Here is a 13,262-nt window from a genome sequence, read left to right as displayed (position 1 = left end):
ATGTCCTTAAATGACTCTAAACCTGATAGGATATCAGCTGCTGTGTTCTTTAACCCTAAAGGTGCCCATATAGATTAGATAATGAACATTTATGAATTTTTTTTAACTAACAGTTTGCAGGAATAATAAGAATAAAGGTTTACACTGTCAGACTCCTAATACTGTAGATTCAGAATGATCTATACCCCTCCATCCCTTGAATGGTCGGAGCAGCCCTATCAGGCACTGGTATATACCTTACGTCATTGTGCCTGGGTAAACAGTGAAGAGGTGCACCTCTGTCCCAGGGTCAGACCTCCGCCACCTCTGTCCCAGGGTCAGACCTCCGCCACCTCTGTCCCAGGGTCAGACCTCCGCCACCTCTGTCCCAGGGTCAGACCTCCGCCACCTCTGTCCCAGGGTCAGACCTCCGCCACCTCTGTCCCAGGGTCAGACCTCCGCCACCTCTGTCCCAGGGTCAGACCTCCGCCACCTCTGTCCCAGGGTCAGACCTCCGCCACCTCTGTCCCAGGGTCAGACCTCCGCCACCTCTGTCCCAGGGTCAGACCTCCGCCACCTCTGTCCCAGGGTCAGACCTCCGCCACCTCTGTCCCAGGGTCAGACCTCCGCCACCTCTGTCCCAGAGTCAGACCTCCGCCACCTCTGTCCCAGGGTCAGACCTCCGCCACCTCTGTCCCAGGGTCAGACCTCCGCCACCTTTGTCCCAGGGTCAGACCTCCGCCACCTCTGTCCCAGGGTCAGACCTCCGCCACCTCTGTCCCAGGGTCAGACTTCCACCACTGGTGTTTTAGACGCCGGTCTTAATAAGGTCCTGCGCTAGTGGTAAATCCGCCGAAGTTATGTAGAGGCGCCTCTACAGACCTTTGGCGGATCCACTGCCGCTTCTAAATCCATGCCAGATCCCTCACTGGCGTAGATTTAGACCATTTTCTACTTCTAAAACAGTCGTAGTCCTGACATGTGCGGGTAAAGGGAAAGTCACAGATCTGCGCCAGGAATACGCCTAATATAGATGTATTGCTGTTCGTGAATAACCCCCAAAAGTCTTTGAAAAAACCCTATTCTTGTGATCGAAAAATAGTAATTTCTTCAACACATTATGAAATATATTTCAAAGGAAGGTACAAAATATTTTTTTTTCCCTGAAATAATATTTACTGTATAATATGAGAGGTCAGACTGGGGTGGTTTAGAGGGAAGTATGAGGAAGTGCAGCTATTTAGTGAAGGAGGCTCAGGTGATATTTACAGTGGTGGTAATAGAAACTAGTGCGATAGAGGAAGTTTCAAGGCTTAAAAAAAGGCCAAGGTTCAAATACAATACGCTTAACAAGCAGACAACATAATATCTTAACAGGTGAGATCAAGTTAAAAAATAAGATCTAGCATTTCATTTATAATATGCAGATTGGGGTAAAGATATATTTCTCAGTGAATATTAATGAATGTGAACACGTAGATTTCTCTATAATCTAATAACACGCCCAATTATTCATAGCATGCTGTAGTGCTATATACAGTAGACTGGCGTCAAGGGGTGGCAATTTATCAAAAATTCTGGATAATCAAATGCTTACAAAAATACATTTTTGTTTACTTATAAGGATAAAAAAATAATTCTGGGGACTGGCTGAAATAGTGTTCAATGTTGTCACTTCTGATGCTTATAATTGGTTATCCTTGCTCAACCTTCTGCGAGATTATCCCTGTGTCAGAACTAAGTGCCAGTAAAGAAGGAGTCAAATTTATACTTTTATATCCGGACCTTATGCCTAGTCCAGAGCCAGAAGCATTCGAAGAACAACCCCCCAGACCCTGCATTAGATCGAATGCATAAACAGATTTACTATTTTTTTGTAATCAAATGTATCACACACCCGGTGTGAAAGATTTCCTGCAACTTACTAGAAGTCAGATACTTTTTTCAAGCCATCTGAAGGCTGGTTTATAATATGGCACTTGCCATTAAAGAGATTTGCGGTAAAATAATAAATGGTGACAGCGGGTTTAAAAAGGTATGTGTAATAGCTGTCTCGTTTTGGTGTGGGAGGGAAACCCACACCAAACGTAGGAAGGAAAGGGGAGAGGGGAAAAGGCCTGGAAGCTAGGGAAAGGAGCAGGTCACCTCCTAGAGAAACCCTAATCAAAGTCCTGACTGACTGCAAATACGAACTGACCTCAGAGGTAGGAGAGTTCATACACCGGAACCTAAAGTCCTAATTCACCATGTAGTACCCTGGTACTAATGTCAGGACAAGAGACAACCTGTTCCTCCAAATTGTAGGATGAACAGAAGTCTCCCTCAGGCCTAAACACAAATGACTGGGAATAGAGCAACACCAGATAACCCAAACAACAAACAAAAGGGGTAGAAGACACTTAACTTCAAATAGCAATGGAAGCACAGGAACTCCGCCGAGATCCAGACACCAGCAATCCAAAACTAGACTGAAGCTATAAACCGCACCATATGGTGGGAGAAGCCATAATAAATAGGGAAGGGTAAGTGACCATAAGCAACACCTGAGGCAAGGGGTGTGGCCATCACCAGAAACAACACAGACACAAAATGATCCACAAAGAACCTGTCAGATCACACAACGTGTTGCCAGTCACCCAGATCTCCTGGCGCCTGTCATAGGAACGTCTTTGACAATAACGTCACATTTGGACTACCACTGCTCTTGAATGGAGATGGCAGGACCCCTTCAAACAGCTAATCGGTGGGAATGCTGGGAGCCAGACCCCCACCCTTCTGATATTGGTGGTTGTCCATGGACATGTTCCTATTTTCTGGCATGTCACAGTAGTATGCCTGAAAATAAAACTATCCCATTGTTATGGCATATCATAGATAAGATATGCCATAGCATTTAATGGGGAGGGTCTTACCCTAACCGGTCACAAGAAATAAGGTACCTTTTAGCTTTTTCTCTGCTCAGTGGCACTCCCAGTCACCCACTGGGCAAGAGAAAGGGGCTGTGTTGTGCCGCAAGCTCCACAGAGAATCTCCAGAGAAGCGAGAATGGAGGATGGGCAGGGGTTGACTGGGAACTTAAGTGGCCCTGGAAAAAATACGCAAAGTGGCCCCGTTTTGTAGTTGGGTCCAAATTGATGGAAGGCAGGGCCAGCAATACCATATTAGGGCACATTATACCACCCCGACAGAGCCAAATACCACAGTCAATCACAAAATACTGCCAGCAACACAAAATACATCCCCAAAAGCGTCCACTGGCCAGCCGCGAGGAGGGCCCAGGTGGCCCGCTGGGCATCGGCCCACCGGTAAATTTCCCTGTGAGTTCTATGGCCAATCCGCCTCTGAGGATGGGAGTGGTAGTGTCTCTGCCAGCAATATTCACAGTGTTAGTCCTCACACCAATGCTCCCTAGGGCCAGAGAAGTAATAGAAGCACACCCTGATGTTGGGGCTCCTGCCTAATAGTAGTTGGAGTGCCCTTGGTGTTATGAGTGTAGGCAGGAGATGTAGGTGCAGTGGCCAGCATATGATGCTGGAGTCAGTAACCAGGCAAATAGTAGTACATAAACAAGTCTCTTTTTGCTAAAGTGCAGAATGGGAGTTGTAGTACATTCAACTGTATCAAAAGTTCCAAACAATTGACATGCGCAAATCTTCCCAGATAACAATGCATGGATACAAGCCAGAATGAGGATTTTGGTACTCCTTCCATCTATTTCTCCAAAGTCTCTTCTGCAGAATCTAAGGCTGGCGATAAGGTTCTTGCAAAATTTGTCTATAATTCCCACCTGAGGGGTACAGGATTAAGATACGGTGGGCCAAGCCTGTGTCAAAGTGAGGAAGAGTTTATTAGTAATGTCCCTCTCACTGCAGTAAAGTATCTACCAGCCTTAAACAGAAAATAGCTGACTGACGCCAGTGCTTGGCCAAGCAGATTCTGGACTTTCTAATTCTAGTTCTTTCTCGGGTACTAGTTTTTTCTCTGTGGTTCTCTCAGAGATGGTAAATCTCTAGGGCTTAAGCCTAGTTCTCCAAGGAGTGAGTACATGTAGCTTTTCTCTCTTCCTTGGCTAGAAACTGGACCTATGACCAACACCTAACTTCCTACAGGGGCACTGTCAGGATTATTAACCCTGACTAAACCATACAGAGATATGCCGGTACTCTACAAGGCAGTACTCTATTCTGGGGTGTTGCAGTTGCCCACACGGAGCATGGACAACTGCTCAACAATGCAGGGAAAATCTGAAGGAGCCATAGCCCCAATTGATCAGGAAGTGATCGAATTTCGTTGTGGTATGTTGCCACTGACTATGGCGGGGTATCCCTATGAAGGGTTGAAAAGTAAGCACTGGCTAAAATTCCACTGATGGCAGAGACACTAACTTCCTATTTTTTTTATGTGTTCACAGCATGGCAATGTCATTTCGAAAAAACTTTATTAACCCTGCTTCGTTTTCGGGCAACGCTGCTAAACTTCTGTGTAGTTGGGATTTTAGTATCAATAATGAGAAGGCCGTGAAATTAAAGAAGAAACATTTGAGCACGCAAATAAAGGTAAGAAACTCCCCAGTTTCTGTTGACTTAAAGGGTGTCAGACACCGAACTGGCAGGTTTCTGGAATTCTCTGCTTTGTGTTTTTCCTGGATAAACAAGAAAAGCTGGTTTCTTCCTTAGAAAAATCCATTCAATGAAGGCAGTGAAATTCACTTGAACCATTTTACTCATGATAGTGATCTACACCAGGGTTTTTACAGTTTATGCCTTGAATTTTTTTCTCACGCCAGTCCTTACTCTACAAAGAAGAAAATTATTAAATTAACTTCCTTTGAAAACAGTGTTGGACTGGAGTACCTAGGACCCATCAGTAAAATTCATTCTGGGGACCCAATGTACAGCTAATGCTGGGTTCACATCACATTTTTGCCATCCGTTTAACGTATACAAAAAAACCTACGTTAAACTGATGCCTCAGCATCTGTTCACCTTAAAGTTCCATTGTAAAAATAAAAATAAATAAAAAGGAGGCATAAAACGTTAGGCTACTTTCACACTAGCGTTGTTTGAATCCGGCGTTCAATTCCGACACCGGAACTGCCCGCCGGATCCGGAAAAACGTCTGAAAACTGATTACATTTGAATCCTGATCAGGCTTTCAATCACAATGGAAAAATGCATTGGAAAAAACGGATCTGCCATTTATGGACTTTAACATTTTTTTCCTATTTTTCGGGTTTAACATGCAAAAGCCGGATCCGTTTTGACTGAACACACGGCGCCGGATCCGGCGTTAATGCAAGTCAATGGGAAAAAAGCCTGATCAGTGTTCAGTCAAAGTGTTCAGGATTTTTGGCCGGAGGTAAAAATACTGCATGCTACGTTTTTCTGAAAAGCCTGATCAGTCAAAAAGACTGAACAGAAGACATCCTGAGGGACGGACTCTCCATTCAGAATGCATTAGGATAAAACTGATCAGTTCTTTTCCGGATTTGAGCCCCTAGGACGGAACTCAGCGCCGGAAAAGAAAAACGCTAGTGTGAAAGTAGCCAAAGGTGAACCCACCCTAACTTGCGAGTACTACCTGCTCACACATCAGGCAGCAGCAAGACTACAAGATGATTGATTATGGGTTACCTGCAGCAAATTAGAGAAGTATAGAAGTATAGTTCATTATAGCACCCCTTGGTATTTACTCTGTACTAGTTCTATCCTTTAACTGCCACTAGCCGTATCCACTGTTAGAAGCTGGCTTATAGACCATATATGCTCCTCTGGAATTCTGGGAAGAAGGTATGGAAATGAGCTTTTAGCAAGCCTGCCTCTAACACCACCAGATGTAAGACAGCTATCCTATAAGTCAATGTTCAACCCTTTAAATAGGCCTTGAGACAGGGGTGAACTGAGAACTTAAAGTGGCCCTGGAAAAAATACTAAAAGTGGACAAGTTTTGTAGTTGGGTCCAAATTGATGGAAGGCAGGGCCAGCAATACCATATTGTGGCACATTATAGCACCCCAACAGAGCCAAATGCCACAGTCCATCACAAAATACTGCCAGCAGCACAATAATACATCCCCAAAAACTTCCACTGACCGGTCGTGAGGACGGCTGAGGCGGCCCCCCCACCAGGAAATTTCCCAGTAAGGTCTATGGCCAATCCGCCCCTGCCTTGAGACATTACTTTGATAATAAATAAGCCAGCACCTCATCTGCAGGCAGTTGGTTTGGGGTGATCGCCCCTCATCAGTGCAGAGCGGAGAGTACTGGTTTAACTGGGTGAGAGGCCTAGGTCAGGATTTGGGGAGTACTACCTTTCCTTACGGAGCGCACCTTAAATGACGTGAGGAAGCTTAGAGGAGCATATATGCCCTATGAGCCTCCTCACGCTGTAAGCCAGTACTCTGCTTTGCACTGATGAGGGGAAATTACCTCAAAACAGCTGTCTGCAGATGAGGTGCTGGCTTATTTATTATCCAAGTCATGCCTCAATGCCTATTTAAAGGGTCGATCATTGACTTATAGCAGGGGTGGCCAACCTTACAGACACAAAGAGTTAAAAAAAATAAAAACGTATGACTACCAGGAGCCACAAGTTATACATTTACACACGAGTCACTGTGTTTTTCGCCCTACAAGATGCACCTACGTTTTTAACAAAGAAAAATAGATTTTTCATCTGATCTGAGGTCTGATAAAAATATTTTTTTTAATTATTTTTCATTAGCAGAGAAAAAAAAAATATATATATTTTCATCAGACCTCAGATAAGACTCCTAAATCAGATACCCAATCCTCATCTGACCTAAAATAAGATCCCCAAACCTCATCAGACCTCCAAATCAGACCCCCAAAATAAGACCCCCAATGCTCGGATCAGACAACACAAATCAGACTCCCATTGTCAGACCCTCAGTGCTCAGATCTCCCCCACCATGCTCAGATCTCCCCTGTCTCAGATCTGACCTCCATGCTTAATTCCCCCCCCCCCATGCTCAAATCTGAACCCCCATGCTCAGATTCCCCCCATGCTCAGATCAGACCCCCCCCCCCCATGCTCAGATCAGAACCCCATTGCCCAGATCAGGACACCTCCCATGCTCAGTTCTATCATTTAAAAAAAAATCTCTTCCCTCTCCTAATCAGGCACTGGGCTCCTGCTCGGGCACCTGCTACTCTGCAGGTCTGACACGCTCTCCACTGTGACCTGATGAGCACAACGTCAGATTGTAGTATTTCTCCATGTACTACGTTCTCACACTGTGTGCATCAGGACGGAGAGTGGAGAGTGAGCTGGAGCTGCAAAGTAGCAACAGTGCCCGATCAGGAGAAGAGATCTGAGCCTGGGGTGGAGAGTGAGCCGGCTGACTGCTTCCCGGCTCCACAGCTAGAGCCGCACTTGAAGAAGCAAAGAGCCGCATGCGGCTCAAGAGCCACAGGTTGGCCACCCCTGACTTATAGGATAGCTGCCTTACATCTGGTGGCATCTGAGGCTGAGCATGCTAAAAGGCTAATTTGCATCCCTTTTTTTCCCCATATTTTTTATAAAAATGGTTAGTATTGTATGGTAATGGATTATGTTTGTTACCTGTTGGTGTAATAATGCTCTTAAATGTCTATAATTTGTTTTCTGTTAAATGTCTTCATTTGTATTTTATTCTTGTTTTTTTTCCTAGGAAACTCTGGCAGAAAAGTTAATGGAAGCATTAAAACTTACCTTGAATGAGAAGATACTTCGATATTTTATTCATATAGCTGCCTGGATCTTCTCCTCAGGGCTGGCAGTTGGCTGCTGTGTTGGGGTATACTTCCTTTGCCTTAGAGTTGCGGATTCTGCAGAGGTAAAGCAGATGTTCATGGATTCCCATATTTGTATGTATTAGGCAGTATGAGGTTGAGCAGGCATTGTATGAAAATACAACATAGACCAGTGTATATGCCTGTGTGCATTGCAGCTGGCCATATACACAGTACTAGGATTGGCCAAAATGTGGCCAATACATTTTCCATCAGAACATTCATGCATGGGCTTAAACCAAGTCAGAAATGATCTGCCAAATTTGGGCAATCGTGGCATAGACTTTTACTTTCAGCCAACAAGGGCAAAAAAAATAAAAAATCGGACCGGACAGATCAAGAACAGGAGGAGCTGAGCAGAGTGATAGTTTTATCAAATAGATTAACTTTAAGGCCTCATTCACACAATCGTATTTTTGGTGCACAACCGGACCCATTTATTTCAATGGGGCTGCAAAATGCGTTTGTCCATTTTGTTGGTCCATAAAAATAGAGCATGTCCTATTCTTGTCCATTTTTCAAACAATATATTTCTACATACATTTTTTTTAAAAAGGCGGGTATATGTGTTTTGTGGATTCGTGATTTGCCGACCGCAAAACAGATAGAGTTGAGTGCATAAGGCCTAACCTCTGCCCTTTCTATGTTTAGGAGTCCAGTAGGCGGTCCTACTCAGTGATCGATAGCCTTTCCTGTATGCTTAGTCACCACCCACTGGACTCCTAACCATAAAACTATCAATCTGCTCAGCTCCTCCTGTTCTGTGACATACTGATCGGACTGCGTGTACAATGGGATAAGTCCCCTTTAACATTTAATTTACCGTTCCAATTCCATTCTTTTATTGATTTCAACAGAATGCAAACTTAAATGCATTGACTAAGCAAGCGGCAACGTTACTAGTTCCTGTGGTGGTCTCCCTCATTAACCTCATCTTGCCGTTAGTCTACTCTATGTTCTCACTAGTTGAGCAATTCAAGTACCCGCAGCATCACATCTATGTCACGATTATAAGGTAAGACTAACAGAACATTACATACAATGTACTACAGTATCAGGCCAAGCTAAAATTTTGGAGACTGTTGGATCACAAACTAGCACCAGTACCACATGTAGTTTTACTGCACTTTAATAGATTTATTTCTCTGAAGCAGTTCTACGAAATACTTTACAAGCAGGGTACCCCAATCTTATTAACAAGTATAAAGCATCTGGCTGCTGTGGTAAATCATTAGCGAGGCAATAATACAGAAGAACCAACTTATCCAGAAAACAGCAAAAGTGGTGTACTCACAGTCTGATATTAAAGGGGTTGTCTTTGAAGGGTGAGGGGGTGGGCATTTTAATCTCCATATATCCTAACATGGATGTAGATAGGGGTTGTCCATATTAGAGATTTCCTTTAAAGTGCACCTATCCACCAAAAAAAGCCTTTTTCTTGTAATATAGTGTATAATAATAATTTAAAGGGGTTGTCCGAGATTTATTTTACTGATGGCTTATCGATCATCAATATCAGATCGGTGGGGGTCTGACTCTCGGTACCCCACCGATCAGCTATTTGAAAAGGTTGTAGCGCTCCAGTGAGCATCCCAGCCTCTTCTAACCTCCGGAACTCCAGCTGTGGTGAAACTACGACTCCCAGCATGCTCTATTAATTTCTATGGAGTCCTGAGAACAGCCAAGGAAGTCTTCATCTTGGTCATAGTTTTACCACAGCTGGAGTGCCGAAGGTTAGCCATCACTGGCCTAGGCCATGTGACAGATAAACGTGATGTCACTGGCCTAGAATGAGGCCGGGATGGTCACTGGAGCGCCACAACCTTTTCAAATAGCTGATCGGTGGGGTACCAGGAGTCAGACCCCCACAGGCCTAGGCGCAGCTCAGTCTTCTTCAACAAAATGGGGCTGAGCTGCAATACCAAACACAGCCACTATACAATGAATGACACGGTGCTTGGTAAACTGTGGAGGCCAAGTGTCACAGTTTCTTCCAACAACTGATCAGAGGGGGTGTCAGGATTTGGAAGCCCACCTATCTCATGTGGTCATCATCAGTATTAAACGCCCCGGACAACCTTTTAACGCTATTTTCACTACAAGATGAATGAGCATTTACATTGCAGTTCCCAGAAGCAGGACACCTCCTGGGATTAGCGAGTCACCCTCAGACACGATCCATTGGAAGGGGTTGATCTTAGTGAAAAAACACATTGATTACCATTCCTGTTAGCTGTTTTTATCTTACTATTTACAGTAAGTGCAATACATAAGAAAAACAAAACAATAACATATAATTGCATTATGTCTTTCCAGAAATGTCCTGCTAAAATTTTCAATTATTGGTATTTTGTGTTACTACTGGTTGGAGAAGATTGCAGAGGGCACACTAGAGGTAAATCTTTATTAGACATGATATTGTGTCAGTGACATTGGTTAGATGTGCAGTACTCCAGTACAGGGGGTATCTGCAAATGGTTTGTTCTTATTGTAATATACAGTACTGTTATGCCATGTTTATGTACACCCAGCATGACATGGTATGGTTGTCAGGGACTGGGTTAACCACCCTGTTCACTCTTGGCATGGGCTGGTCTGACTTCCTGTCTAGTGAGGGAGTTTTAGTCTAGTGAGTGAGGAGAGAGGAAGCAAGTCTTTAAGTTCCTTCTCTTTAGACCTCAGAATCCACAGACAAACAGATCTCTGTGAAAGTTACTGCTTCTGCTACAGAAAGTGCAAGAGAGTGAAAGAAAATTAAGAACTTAGAATCGGAGTGGCAAAAGCATAGGAGTTGGCAAGGTAACCTGCTACTTCAGCCATACAGACTTATCTGCTTGAGAGGGTCTACAGTTAAGACACCCATCAAACTTAACCACGTCCTGGCCAGATCTTCCTCTAAGACCTGTATCCTATAGTGGCCACTACGGCCATTGTTGCCAGATTACAGTCCTTTACAACCCATCCTTTAGTCAGAGCCACTATCACTCCCATCCTCTGCTCCGACACCTCAAGGGCTTGCTGCAGATGTTTTTACAGCATGTTTCTATAGCAAAAATGATTATAAATGGTGCATTGTAATATAGACATACAAGGGGCTAAATTAATGGTAGCAGCTCTGCAGTAACCAGACATGGCCACTACATAGGCATTGGAGCTTGTGAAAACAGCTGATCAGCAGGAGTGCCTGGAGTGGGATCCACACTGATCTGAAAATGATCTTAATATGAAGATAAGTCATCAGTAAGTAAGTCCTGGAAAACCCCTTTAAGAAAGTTACACTATTTCTTTCAAAAAATATTCATGTTTTTTTTTTTTCAGTAAAGAGTTGTCACACATTCAGAATTACAATTCTGGTTTTGTATAATTTAATAAAAATGTATCTAAAAAAAGAACAAGACAAAAATAAATGTCCACCCAGTCAGCATATATTTTTAGTAGTCACTACTAGAAGAGTTCTTCCCACAATAAGATACAGTAGGAATTTAGTCAGCACACAGATTCAGTAAAAAAATAATAATAATCTAACATGGTTTTCAAGGGTAGAGTCCTAGCAGAAGCCACCGAAATTAGCCATAACTGATTGCTACTTTTTGATTTTTATGGCCTGTTTTACTTTTTGAAATTTGATAAAATTACAGTAAAGCTAGAACAGTTCATAAAGTCCCACTGGAGTAAAGGCCCTATTACACGAGCAGATTATCTTTAAGATGATCGCTAACGAGCCGCCATCGCAAGCTCTCGTTCATCGGGTAATCTGGATCTTTCAATGTTAAAACATCCAGGTTTGCCTGCGGCAGATCTCGCTGTGTAATAGGTGCTCTGCTGCCGGCAAACAATGAGACAGTATAATGACGAGTGATGCATCAGAAACAAAACGTTACGATTCCAGTCCGTTATCAGGACTTGCTGCAGCGATTCCCAAGAGTGAAGTGGGCACAATTCACCGTTCAGTCAATGCGTTATATGAGACTGCGCGTTCCCTATCCAATCAGGAGAAAACCTCTTCAAGCTCAACTGATCCAATTTCAAATATATAGGCAAAACATCAGGTCCCACTACTACTATTTTCCTCCAGATGTTCCTGTGGGATATCAGAAAATACGCTGATCGTGAAGCCCTGTATTCCACTACTAATACCACTCATATGGTTGTAGTCACAAGCGTAATTAGTTATGCAGGCACATCACACAAAATCAGAGGCTTCGCTTTCTTTCTTTTTCTTTCTCTTCTCTTCTACAACACTGTATAAAATATTTAAACCGCTCCAATAGTGAAGCACCGCTTTAAAAACTAGTATAAAATTGGGTTTATTATACTCACAAATATAAAACGGTAACAGGCAATGTAATAAAACAATCCAACGATCAGGGGCGTGTTGATGAAGATTGGAGGGAAACCCGGGTCAGGCAGGATCGTTGGATTGTTTTATTACATTGCCTGTTACCGTTTTATGTTTGTGAGTATAATAAACCCAATTTTATACTAGTTTTTAAAGCGGTGCTTCACTATTGGAGCGGTTTAAATATTTTATACAGTGTTGTTGAAGAGAAGAGAAAGAAAAAGAAAGAAAGCGAAGCCTCTGATTTTGTGTGATGTGCCTGCATAACTAATTACGCTTGCGAGTACAACCATATGAGTGGTATTAGTAGTGGAATACAGGGCTTCACTATCAGCGTATTTTCTGATATCCCACAGGAACATCTGGAGGAAAATAGTAGTAGTGGGACCTGATTTTTTGCCTATATATTTGAAATTGGATTTGAGCTTGAAGAGGTTTTCTCCTGATTGCATTAGCGATCGCTCGTCCCTATACTGAGGAGGAAATTGATGGGAGGCAACGCTTCCCTCCCGAAAGTCTTCTCTATCTGTCCGTGTAATAGGGCCCTAAGGGAATGACAAGAACAAACTGGTAGAACAACCCATTGTAAATGTTATTACAGAGTTGCTGTGCTCTTTTATTGAGTTTATTAAAGGGAATGTGTTATCAGAAAATTACATTTAGTTTAAATCACATTTTTATGTTTAACATATTTTTTTAATAATTTTTGATGATCCTGCAGTTTTTACACTGGCCACTAAGCCAAATAATTGGCGTCATTTCTTCGTCTTCTTTAACTGCAGTTACCTGCTTATCTGTCATTCTAATCCTGCCTGTAATGATATCACCTCTGTGCATAGATAAGACAGGATCCACCATTCACAATAGGCGATTGTCAAAGCTTATCTGTTCTTTCCTTGTACAGTGACCTCTGCACAGACCATCCCTAGAAAACTCTCCCATAGAAGTCACTGAGATTCCTCTCAGACCATTGTGTCTATGGCCCTTGGGGCTGCCATAAAGCAGTTTTTTTTTTAATGCTGTGTAAATGCTGTTAAGAACAGCTCAGGCCCCATAATAATGTCCAGGAATAAAAAAAAAAATCTGCAATCAGGAAATTAAAACAGATTAGATAAAAAGGAATATGTGTCACTATCTGGTTTTAACTGGAA

The 13,262-nt window shown here is 43.0% G+C and overlaps 1 protein-coding gene across 1 annotated transcript in view; it reads left to right on the top strand.

The window, feature by feature from the left end:
- TMC5 (transmembrane channel like 5) overlaps positions 1-13,262 on the top strand; it is a 106,261-nt gene that overhangs the window by 73,866 nt on the left and 19,133 nt on the right. Inside the window, exons 10-13 of the mRNA XM_044304094.1 lie at positions 4,391-4,535; positions 7,652-7,816; positions 8,630-8,787; positions 10,089-10,167. Of these exons, the coding sequence (XP_044160029.1) occupies positions 4,391-4,535; positions 7,652-7,816; positions 8,630-8,787; positions 10,089-10,167 (547 nt within the window). The remainder of the gene's footprint in view (positions 1-4,390; positions 4,536-7,651; positions 7,817-8,629; positions 8,788-10,088; positions 10,168-13,262) is intronic.

Source organism: Bufo gargarizans, chromosome 8 (assembly GCF_014858855.1).
Source record: "Bufo gargarizans isolate SCDJY-AF-19 chromosome 8, ASM1485885v1, whole genome shotgun sequence".
NCBI lineage: Eukaryota > Metazoa > Chordata > Amphibia > Anura > Bufonidae > Bufo > Bufo gargarizans.
The sequence above is the reverse complement of the archived record's forward strand: the minus strand, read 5'-3'. Positions and strand labels throughout refer to the sequence as shown.